Source organism: Lycium ferocissimum, unplaced genomic scaffold (assembly GCF_029784015.1).
Source record: "Lycium ferocissimum isolate CSIRO_LF1 unplaced genomic scaffold, AGI_CSIRO_Lferr_CH_V1 ctg10005, whole genome shotgun sequence".
In the NCBI taxonomy this organism is placed as follows: domain Eukaryota; kingdom Viridiplantae; phylum Streptophyta; class Magnoliopsida; order Solanales; family Solanaceae; genus Lycium; species Lycium ferocissimum.
In genome coordinates this window covers 1-12,165 of record NW_026713100.1, presented here as the reverse complement: position 1 = coordinate 12,165, position 12,165 = coordinate 1, and the positions used below count along the sequence as shown (strand labels likewise).

Genomic DNA, 12,165 nt, shown 5'->3' with positions numbered 1-12,165 from the left:
CGGAAAGATATTTCAAAGATCTACAACTTTCATGTTTAAGTTTTCTCAAATTCTTAATGGAGTTTCACAACATAGGGCTGGAATGAAGACGTATCGAAAACTTAGCCTATTCTATCGAATCTTAAGTGCCTTAATATTAGCCATCTTGCAACGATCATATCTCCCTGCTCCGATCTCTGATTGGCCTAGTCCTTATATGGTTGGAAAGATATTTCTACGTACTACAACTTTCATTAAGGGTACTTTCCCAAATTCTCAACTACAAGGGGTTATAGCTGCCTGAAGTAGGCCTATGAACCATTTTCGCAAAATGTTCAAACCTTCAATTTTTTCACTAAAACTCTAACGATACGAATCTAACCTTAGTTTTAAGATAGAGGTGTAACATTATCTCCCCCTTGGGATCATTTGTCCTTGAAGGATGGTCTTGTTTATAATCGCGGCTAATTCTGAGACTCTATGGAAGCATGGCAGAGTTTACTCTGTAACTCAGATAGATCAAACTGATTAGCTGAGACACGTGATCACTGAACTGACGTGAACACATACTTACAAAACTGAATGAATAATGATTACTGAACTGGATGTCTACTGAACTGACTGAATACTGAGCTGACTGAATACGGGACTGACTGGATACTGAAAAACATGAAGATTATACTATAAGGATCTAAATGAAAAGGTTAGTTACCTTCAATATTTTCTGCTTGCTCTTCAAAGAGATGGGAATGTCTGGACTTCATGTCCTCTTTGGCTTTCCACATAGCCTCTTTGACTTTCTGATTTCTCCATAGTACTTTCACTGAAGCAATCTCTTTAGTTTTCAACTTGCGGATTTGACGATCAAGAACAATCACTGGAATCTCTTCGTAAGATAAGCTATCTTTAACCCCTGTAATATCCGTGGGAACTACAAGAGACGGGTCTCCCATGAATGTCTTCAACATAGAAACATGAAACGCTGGGTGTACAGCAGCTAACTCTTGTGGAAATTCTAACTCATAAGCCACTTGCCCGATCCTTCTCAGGATTTTTTTTTTAAATGAAAACCACCAAACCAAGTTTGGCAGTGTTTTATTAAAATAGAAGGTTTTCTGTACAAGAAATGAAAGAAAGAAAAACAAATAAACAAAGATCCTAAAAAATAAAAATGAAATGTAAACAACATCCAAAGACTATATAGAAGCTTGTCTACTGCAAATCCTCTGGCCTTGACTTGACACCATCTCAAACACCTACAAGCTCTCACCAGGTGCTATGGTTCAAAGTCAAACTGAATGCATATTCAGGCTTCCAGGATGGAGTAGAATTCTTCCATTTTTCTTCAGATGCAGCGACTATCTCTTTGACTTTATGTTGCATTTTTTTTGTCATTATCTCTAGTTTCATGAATGAACAGATCTTTAGAAGTATTACAAAAGAATGAGCATCATGTTAATACCACTCTTGTAATCCTGCTAAAGACACTTTCATACAAGTACATGCTGCTATTCATGGCATGTTGAAATGTAGCCTTGTTACTGCTACTGTTCTCCAAAGTTGCTATTAATCTCCTGGGATGTGATGGTCCTTAGCTTTTCTGATTCTCATGTATGGTATATGTGACTTCTCTTTGTTAAGAATTTGCCTTACTTTCACATGAAGTTAAGTGAAACTATGAAAATGGTGATCACCTGCAAAATCAAAAGCATAGTTAGTCAAAAAAATCAGCCAGGCCATTTCCTTCTCTCAGAACATGCTCCACCCTCACTTCCTTATACCTCCTTAGTCTTGAAATATCATTTATGATCATTGATATTACTCCATGGAGCCTCCCACTGTCTAGTTAAGATCATCTTCATAGTCATAGAATTTGTTTCCATCATAACTGGTAACAAACTGTGTGTAACACAATACTTAAGACCCTCATGTAGTGCCATTGCTTCAGCCACCAAATTTGAGCCATCTGATATTCTTCTTTCTACTGCAAACTGGAAATCACCTGCTGCATCTCTAATACAAAAGGCCACATAGCTTGGTCCAAGATTTCCCCTAGAAGCTCCATCAGAATTACATTTCAACCACCCTGGCATTGGAAATTCCCATTTCACTATCTTGCTCACAATTCTTGTCCTGTATGCTTAAAAAACGTGTAGGATTTGAGGTATGCATATTGGTAAGCTGTGCTGCCATGGAAACCTCAGTCTACACATTTGATATATGATCATGTTGATCTCATAAATCACTTTGTTGATGGACATCTTTCCTCCATGTAGGACTGTATTCCTCCGCTTCCATATCTGTCACATGGTGACCATTGGAATAGCTTTAATTAGAGCTCTGAACTTTGAGGGGCAATCTACATTCCACCAGACCTGAAGAACCTGCTTGACTTGTTGAAACTGTGTTGTGATGCCAACAGCAGTTTTAACATATGTCCAAACTGTTGTAGCAATGTTTCCTATAACAAACATGTGATCCACAGTTTCATATTGCCTATGATCACGGCAATAACATCTTGCCTCAGTATCTATCCTAATCCTTCTTACTATCTCTCCAACTGGTATTTTAAACTTCCACAATCTCTAGAAGAAGAAGGATATCTTAAAAGGTACACCTGATATCCACATGTTCTTAAAGACATCTGACTTGACTGCTTTTCTCCTCAGAAGTTCCCATGCAGTACCTACTGTGAATTTGCCTGAAGCTGTCATCATCCATCTTGGCCTATCCCACTCTTCTTTTGGTTCATGAAAGTGCAATTCCTCTAATATATGATCCACAATATCCATGGGGAATAATTGCTGCAGTCTTCCTATGTTCCAACCATCCTGCAGCATAAGTTCTTTTACATCTTGAACACCCTCATCTATCACAAAATCATCAGGAATAATGTGATATAGAGCCCCTAGCTTTGTCTAGTTGTAAAACCATACATTTGCAATTCCACTCCTTGGTTCCCACCATATTTCATGTTCTATATTATCTCTAGCCTCGATCATTGCCTTCCATACTTGAGAACCTCTCTTCCACTGCACATTCTGAGGACTGTGCCTTTTGCAGTATTTGATCCACATGTAATTTGCCCATAGAGTATTTGTTGTCCTGAATTTCCACTAAAGTTTTGCATATATGGCTTTAGATACATCAAACAAAGATCTGAAGCCCACTCCTCCATCCTCTTTTGGCATACACATGTTCAACTATGATGATCAATGTCTTCTTCTGCCTTCCTCACTATTATTCCAGAAGAATCTTGCAAATATTTTGTGCAGATCATTGATAACACATTTCGGAGTTTTGATAGCTGACAACAGATGTTTTGGCATGCTCATTAGAATATTAGTGATCAAAACAGCTTTTCCTCCAAATGATAGCAATCTTCCTTTCCAATTCTACAGCCTATTCTTGACTTTCTTGATCAGATCATTGTAATCAGCTTTCCTCTTCCTTGAATGTGTGACAGGACAACCCAAATATGTAAAAGGAAAAGTGCCTCTTGAAAAACCAGTAATGTTCTCCACTTGTTGTATCAACACATTAGACACTTTACTGTATACATAGAAGGAACTATTGCCTTTGTTGATAAGTTGGCCTAATACCTGCTCATAGTCATGTAATACTTCCATAATCAGCAGATGAAAAAATTATTGTGTCATCTGCATATGCTAGATGATTCAGACTTGCACTCCATTTGGGCATTCCATAGCTTCTAAACACATTATTTTCAAATAAAGAGTTCAAAGCTCTAGATAAAACTTCAGCAGATAAAATGAACAAAGCAGGAGAGAGTGGATCTCCTTGTTTTACACCCCTGGTGGAGTGGAAAAAACCAGAAGCTTGGCCATTAAGGAGTATGGAATACCAGTTATTTGCTATCAACCTCCAAACCATATCTATGAACACTTCTGCAAATCCCATCTTCCTTAAAACTATGATCAAGTAACTCCATGATACTCTATCATATGCTTTGGCCATGTCAAGCTTAAGCACTACATTAGCTGGTTTTCTCCTTCGTCTAATATCAGTCATAACTTTTTGAGTTAGAAGGACTTTTTCAATGATACATCTGCCCTTAACAAAACCAGACTGGTTAGGAGATATCAGAGAAGGTAAAAGGCCTTCCAGCTTATCCTGAACCACTCTAGAAATAACCTTGTTGATGAAGTTACTGAGACTGATTGGTCTCATATCAGCAAAAGTCTCAATGTTATTCTTCTTTGGTAATAGTACCAGGTTGGTATGTGTTATTGACTTAGGAAGAGTCTGCCCATCAAAGAAAGCTTTCACAACATTGTATACATCAGCACCTACAATGTCCCAACACACCTGATAAAATATACCAATCATACCATCTGGACCACCAGCACTATCTGCAGATAATTCAAACACAGCCTTCTTCACCTCCTCCAAAGTTGGCATGCTTACCAGTTGATTGTTAGTATCCTGATCAACCATACTAGGAACATGTTGTAGCAAATCAAAGTCTAATGGATCAACCTCTTGAGAGAACTGCTGCTGATAAAATCTACAAGCTTCTTCTGCCAAAAGTGAATCCCCTTCTATCCATATCCCTTGCTGATTCTGAATTCTTTTGATCTGCAATCTCTTTCTCCTACCATTCACAATACTGTGAAAATACCTTGTATTCCTGTCTCCTTCAGCAAAACTTGTCATATGTGACTTTTGTCTCCAAAATTCTTCCTCATAGTGAACATACTTCTTCAATTCTGCTTGTGCTTGCTGTAGCACCATCCTGTTCATAGGAGAAGGATCCTCTTCAAATAATTGTTCTTTAATTCTCACCACCTCTTCCCTTACTGTTAACTGCTTGAAAATATCACCAAAAGTTGCCTTACTCCATGCAGATAATGTAGTTTTCACATTCTTCAACTTTAACTTAAAGCTGATAAACTCATCACCTTCAAAATCTGTGCTCCATGCCTGATTAACCACCTCTAAGAATGATTCATGTTCTGTCCAGAATTTCAGAAATCTGAAAGGCTTCCTTATGTGATGTGAGATTTCACCACAAGTAAGTAATAAAGGGGCATGGTCTGAGCCAGTTCTGGATAAATGTTCCACTTCCATATGTGCAAACCAATCCTGTAGTTTGGAGTTTGCAATCATTCTATCCAATCTCTTGAAAATGCAGTCACTACCTGCCCTCCCATTCCACCAAGTAAACAGACTCCCCTTATAATTGATGTCAAACAGCTCACATGAGTTAATGCAAAATGCAAAATCTTCATATTCATCTGGAAAAACAGGCAAACCACCAATCTTCTCATCTTCATTCATAATGACATTGAAGTCACCCCCTACTAACCAAGGCAAGTCCATGTGATCAGCCAAACTATACAGACTATCCCATAAACTGATTCTTTCCGGATGATCACACTTTGCATATACCATTGTTACCATCAGTGACTTATTCCACTCTTGGAACAACAGCTTTACAGTTATTTGTTGTTCTAGATCCTGCATGATCTCCACATCCACATTATCATTCACAAAGAACCATATTTTACCATTGCAGTTGTAATGGGCATATCTCATGCCTAGCCTCCTTCTAAATCTTTGAATATGCCTAAAGTGTTGAAAAGGCTCCATTAAAGCTATAATGGAAAATTTATGATGTCTGTGCAGCATTTGGACTCTGTGAAAAGCTTGTTGTGTGTTCACAGACCTGATATTCCAAAAGAGTGTTTTCATCATCATTTAAAAATAGGCTTACAACCTCTCTTTGGTACTACTCTTATAGGAATAGTATCTGTAATTACTTGTTTCTTTCCCTTCTTAGTGCCTTTCTGTCTAGATCTTGGAGAGATGCCAGCTTCTTTTACCACATTACTAAGAACCTGCTCCACTGAAGCCTCTTCTTCACTTTCTTTGAATTTGTTTTTGCCCTCATTATGTTCCACCTCAGCTCCCACATTAATATTATGAGAGATCACATCATGCAATTCCTTCAAAGGAGATTGTTTTCTTTGGTTGACCAGTTGCTGCACATTGTCCTTTTCCACTTGTATAACTGCCAACTCCTTCATCGCTTCTCTCTTAGGAGGAAATGAACTAATTCCATTGTCATTAATTGAGATGCTCAAATTTCCATCATTCATATTATTATCAGGAGACACTTCCTGGACTTGAGCCTGAGACAAAGGTGGAATACTTAATTTTTGATCTTTTTGACTATCTGCAACCACCAACTCCCCTCCGGCATTTGCAAACCTGTCACAAGACCCTCAGTCTGCATTTCTTCCTCACATAATTCTAAATTATGCAAATCATCAATGTTCTCTCCTAGCCCCATCTTCTCATGTGTACCATCACCATCTTGAACCTTTTCTTCAGCCTGAATATGTTCCATCATAAATTCTGAGGCATGTCCATCCTTAGAAAAATTATGGCCTATAGATTTCTCACATGCATTTTTTCTTATGAAGTCCTGATACTTTTCAATTCTTTCGTCTAAATCTTTGTCAAAGATCATCTACCTCAATAGCAATGACACCCTCATCAACCCTTTCTCTCACACTTTTATGCCCATCTTTTATTGCCTGAACTGATTGTTCAGCATTTGGATCCATTTTTCTTTCTGTATCTTTGATGTTATTTTCTCCATCATTGATTGCCACACAAGATTCCAAACTCTGATCATGCTCCTCCATTCCTTTCTTATCAATTGGTTGAGTAGCTTCTTCGTTGTCATTTTCTACCTCCTTGACTAACACATAAGTGTCATCTGTACCCCTAACCTCTACATTATTGTTGACTTTTTCTTCTGTGATCTTCTCTAGCACATCAAAATTGTTATGAGTTGAAACTCCACTTTCAGGTGCAAGAACACTCTTGTTCCTAGCATCAACAGCATCCTTACTTATCTTTTTTCCTTTGTCATTGATTCCAGGATAAGTAACCACTTTCCCACTTGATAGAACCTTAGGCACATATGTCTGCACAGGATATCTCCATCCATGATGTCTCCTTTTTCTTCCTAGGGTAGAGGATGTAGCCACATTGACACATCCTCCTTCTCATGCTCCTTCTCCCCTTCCTTTGCATCCTATTTTATGTCTGCCACCAATTCAGGATGCAATACATGATAGTCCTTATTTGCATGGCCTTGCAACATGCATTCTATGCAATACTTTGGTAAATGATCATACTGAATTCTCACTTTTACCACCCTAATCTCCTTAGTCTTCTCATCTTCAATTTCCATCATAACAATTAGTCTTTTCATCTTTAATTTCCATCATAACAAACTTAGGAAGATTAGATAACAAATCTAGTTTAACCTTAACCCTTACGCAGTTAGGTCTAGTTTTGTTTATGGTGGCCATGTCAAGTAATAAGGGTTTTCTAACTGCAGATGCCAAAGTAAACAATGATTCTTTGACAAAATACGTGGGAAGCAGGTTTGGAAAAGAGATCTAAGCCATGGCTATTGACGTTTCTTCCTCGACCTTAAAATTATAGTCATAAATTAAGGGCCTCATTTGGTACGTAAACCATCCTTGGATTACAGCCAAAAAGCACCCTTTGAAGACATAGTAATGGAATCCTCCATTAGAGAACATCTTATCAATAAGTGTCTATCTCTCAGGAAACCAATATCACACTTTCCCTTCACACCACACTGTTGAGGAATAATAGTTCTTAATTTTTCTAACTCCGACCAACCATAAGAAAACTTACCAACAATGGCATGTTGTAGGTTTTCAATCTTCTCCATTCTAGATAATTCAGATGTTGTCCAACGCACCACAGGGATACAATCAATATATGTTCCCTCCTTCATTGGTATTGGATCACAAAAAGAATTGGACGTGGGAGTTGTTCCATGCACAAGTGTTTGAGCATAGTTTGGAGAAGAAGAAGTGGACAGGAGAGTTGGTTGAATATCGTGGGATTACGGGTGAGTGAAGGGTGGGTAGTGTATAGTGTTGGTTGTTGGTGGAGGCTGAAGACCCGCCGGTGACGGCCGGCCAGCGGCCAAGGTGGCCATAGGTAAAGTAGGGTTTGTTAATTAGGGTTTCATGGGAATGTAGGAGAGAGAAGAGAAAAAAACACTACAACAAAAAGGGGCTTTAGTGGCAATTAAAAACCCCTTTTGCGGCAATAACAATTGCCGCTAAACCTTTTACCTGCAATTGCTCTTTGGCCGGTGAAACCGGGGTCGGTAAAGGCTTTACCGGCTATTGTATGAAATGCTGGTAAAGCCTTCTTTTATTGCCGCTAAAAGCAACAAGCTTTAACAGCAATTATTTGCGGCAATTGTAATGGCAGCCAAATGCACTCCAAAAAATGAACAATTATACCCTTTTGGAGTCCATTACTATGGCCGGTAAAACTAATAAAATGGCCCCTAAAATCTAGTCACTTTAACGGCAATTATTTTGTGGCAATCATAATGGCTACAATATTCCTTCAAAATATAGTAATTAGGCCCTTTTAGTGTCTATATTTATGGCCAGTAAAATCAATTAAATTGCCACAAAAAGTCACAAGCTTTAACGGCAATTGTTTAGCCTTTGTTGGGAATGGCTACTACATTCAAAAAATAAAATTGCTAGTATAAAGAGAATCTCACAGTGACAACAAAGTTTGGCAAATACTATATACTATTAATTCATAACCAAAGTACATCTTATTAATCTAAACAAACAAAAAGAAGTAATAATCCAAAATATTAATGTCACAACTTAAAAAAATAAAATGATATTGTTTGAAATAAACAACTAATGTCATTATATAACTAATCCTATCAATTAATGTTCCCAACTCTTCATCATATTGGAATCTTCCAAAAGCGAAATTTTAAAACTCCATATTGTATGACCTGAAATAATAAAATAAATATGTCAAAAGATGAAATAAATGTAGAAAATCACCGCAAGTATACACCTAAAATGCCACCGTGAACACCATTTTGATATATACTAATGCACTAGGTGAAGATGGCAATAAAGTGAGTTTCTATCATCTCATATTTGATTATTCAAATTTCAATCTTCTGAATACAAGCACCTAAAGCTTATTAACATGATCAATGGCACTAATCTTTGTGGATGATAGAGATACCTCCCGAGCAACAACAACAAGAAGCCCAGTAGAATCCCACCATGTGGGGTCTGGGGAGGGTAGAGTGTACGCAGACCTAACCCCCACCTTGAAAGGTAGGGCGGCTGTTTCCGAAAGACCCTCGGCTCAAGAGAGGAAAACAAGACAAAAGGTCAGATAGGGCCAAGCATATCAAAAACAATATGAAAACAAGGAATAACAAAAGCGAGAAAGTCATGGTAGAACAGTCCGGAAAGAAAGGAGCATTAACTACTATAGATAAATAAGATAATCAAAGTACAAAGGCCCAACAAATATAAGCAGAAATCAAATGGCAATAAACGAATGAGCAAAACTACAACTACTATGGTGAAAGGATAAGCAACCTAGCCTTCTATCCTAATCTGAGTAAGTAAAAAAGATTTCATACTAGTTCTTGATATAAGAAGAGCAATGGCTGCAGCAACAAGAACTGGCCATCCACAGTACAGTGGTAAACTAGTCGGCAGCAAGCTATATCCCCAATTTAGTATGCTAGCTCCGCCACTGAAGTCATATGCTTTAATAAAAAAGAGAGGTAAAACCTTAATGAAAGTAGCCCTTCCTATTCAGCAACAACCATTCCATTTTTATAAATTTAAACAAATTAGCTCCACCACTGAAGTCATATGCTCTAATAAAAACGAGAGGCAAAACCTTAATCAAAGTAGCCCTTCCTATTCAGCAACAACTATTCCATTTTTATAAATTTAAACAAATTCTGTAGTCCCTTTGCAGTTTACACTATAAACAAACACCAACTGCAAAATTTCTCATAATTCAACATAGCGCTAAGCCAATAGTTGCACAAATTCTAAACTTTGAGTCTAACCATGTATTCTTCAATGTACTAACTGTCACAAAGTTTTCAATTTACTTATATATGTGTGTTATCTTGCAAAGGCAATGGCATAAATAATTCGTATTTTTAAAGAGATCGTACAACAGATGCATTCATGTGCATCATATTCCAAAACACCCAGCAAGAGGATAAAGAAATCACAGAAAAGAGCAGAAGCAATAGAACCAATCTTTCTAAAGGAACTTCAATAATTATAACATTAAGGTGCATTCTCAGATCAAGCAAGGAGAAAAGTACCATTGGGTCCAACTGGTGTTGCAGACTCGATCAATTTGTTCCCTCCACCAAGATACAAAATAAAGAAACATTTGTTAGAGAAAAAAATTCACAAAACAGAACACAAAAAAAAGGATTGGTTTTAGCTACTACTGCTACTCATAAAAACATATTACCCATCTGCAAAGGAATGCTACCACAGACCACACTTCTCTGCACCCTTTTGCGTTCAACCTGTAATCAGGTAGAAACCAATCATAAGTTGTAAAACATTTTAACATTATTTTTATAATTAATGCGAAAGTTGCAACTTACTAAATAGTTAGACCCACTGACACCAAGTAAAAGTGCAAAATTTATTATGTGCTTATTTATAATTAAATGCAAGAGCGATGACATAAAAGATAGACATAGCAAGTGTTTTAAACTATCTTAGGCTTGTTAAGGTAGCAGCTGAACAGTAACACATGATCCTACTTGTATCTGATATAATATAGAAGATACAACTCTTTTCGAAGCCATTTCCTTCTCAAGATTGCAAAGTACTATACCAGCTCACTAAGGAATAGTACCCAATAGCAAACCAATTGTAAGTTGTAAAACATTTTTACATCACTATTCTAATCAATGCGAAAATTGCAGCTTACTAGATAGTTTGGCCCAGTGACACCAAATAAAAGTACAACATTTATTATGTGCATATTTATAATCCAATGCAAGAGCGATGACATAAAAGATAGACCTAGCAAGTGTTTTAAAATATCTTAGGCATGTCAAGGTAGCAGCTAAACAGTAACACATCATCCTACTTGTGTCTGATATAATATAGAAGATACAACTCTTTTGGAGAAATCATTTCCTTCTCAAGATTGGAAAGTACTATACCAGCTCACAAAAGAATAGTGGCCAGTAGCAAACTACAACTAGTCTAAATCCATTGCTGCAACAAAAGTTATTCAGGTTCATAAAAAGCTTCCCTTTTTATAAATGTCCTTTGTAGCACACTTCAAATGTAAAAAAATACTCTAAACTCTTTTTTCTCCCTTTTCTTAAGGTGAACAAAGTGAGCAGGACAACAAATAATTCATAATACATGCTTTAAAATTGGTAAGCAACCAAACAATTTTCTCAAAGCAAAGGAAAACTTCCAATCTTATCTCCATGATTCAAAAAGATGCCAAACCCATTTGACTAATATTGAAGAGTGAAAGCAAATTACTTTAAATTATAACATAACAATTATATATTTGTCTTCTTTCAGGAGTACTTCAACAAGAGATTTGACTTAAGTCAGAAAACAAAAATGTGTAAACACTATCTAATGACAAGAAATAAACTAAGACCTCAAAAAAATGTTATTCAACCAGTAGAACTAAACTAAGTATGTATGGCATAGAGAGGATTACTTGTCGAAAAATCCATAGCTTATTTGAGGATTTTGCCAAAATTAAAGATTGAGACCACTAAGAGTTTGTGCTAAATGAATGATTCTATATCTTAAATGCCTAACGATCGAGCGTAAATGTAACTATCCCCGAAAGGTTAGCTAATTAATTGTTGACTTACCTAATTAGCAACATAAATAAGTTGGCATAACTATTTAAGAGGTCTCATTGCACTGAACCAATTTAGCCTTAGTTTTAAAAGGTTGTAATCTAAGGCATTGCTGGGAGAATCGATTAGATACTAAACATAGACTAGATTTAACACCCACATAAATAACGAAAAAACACAAGCAAAGTTGGGTTAAATTATTATGAGTGCCCAAGTTGAATCCTTAACTAATTAAACCATTTGATTAATTAACTAAGCGACGACCTCTTGTTTAGGCTGTTAGTGTCTTGAACCTATACCAATTAACGAATTATCTGAGCAAGGATGTAAAGATTGCATTTTACTAGACTGCTTATCTAATAAAAATCATTTGTATTTAACTAGAGTCTTGTCCTATGTTAGACAATAAAACATTAAAACAAATAAGCATATAGTGAATAAAGCAA

The 12,165-nt window shown here is 36.7% G+C and overlaps 1 protein-coding gene across 7 annotated transcripts; it reads right to left on the bottom strand.

Annotated features, from left to right (window-relative positions):
* Nucleotides 1-8,591: 8,591 nt before the first annotated feature.
* Nucleotides 8,592-12,159, bottom strand: LOC132041370 (uncharacterized). Of its 7 annotated transcripts, XM_059432083.1 has the most exons (5): nt 10,344-12,159; nt 10,187-10,229; nt 9,479-9,594; nt 9,070-9,194; nt 8,592-8,827 (listed from the first exon to the last, which is right to left on the bottom strand). In XM_059432083.1, the coding sequence occupies exons 1-5, from the start codon at nt 10,444-10,446 to the stop codon at nt 8,777-8,779; spliced, it is 438 nt and encodes a 145-aa protein (XP_059288066.1). In that variant the 5' UTR covers nt 10,447-12,159; the 3' UTR covers nt 8,592-8,776. The 7 variants fall into 7 exon arrangements, 2 of the variants coding, with proteins under 2 accessions (XP_059288066.1, XP_059288065.1); XM_059432082.1 differs by lacking the exon at nt 8,592-8,827 and having other exon boundaries at nt 8,834-9,194; XR_009411011.1 differs by lacking the exon at nt 9,070-9,194 and having other exon boundaries at nt 10,187-12,159.
* Nucleotides 12,160-12,165: the final 6 nt, after the last annotated feature.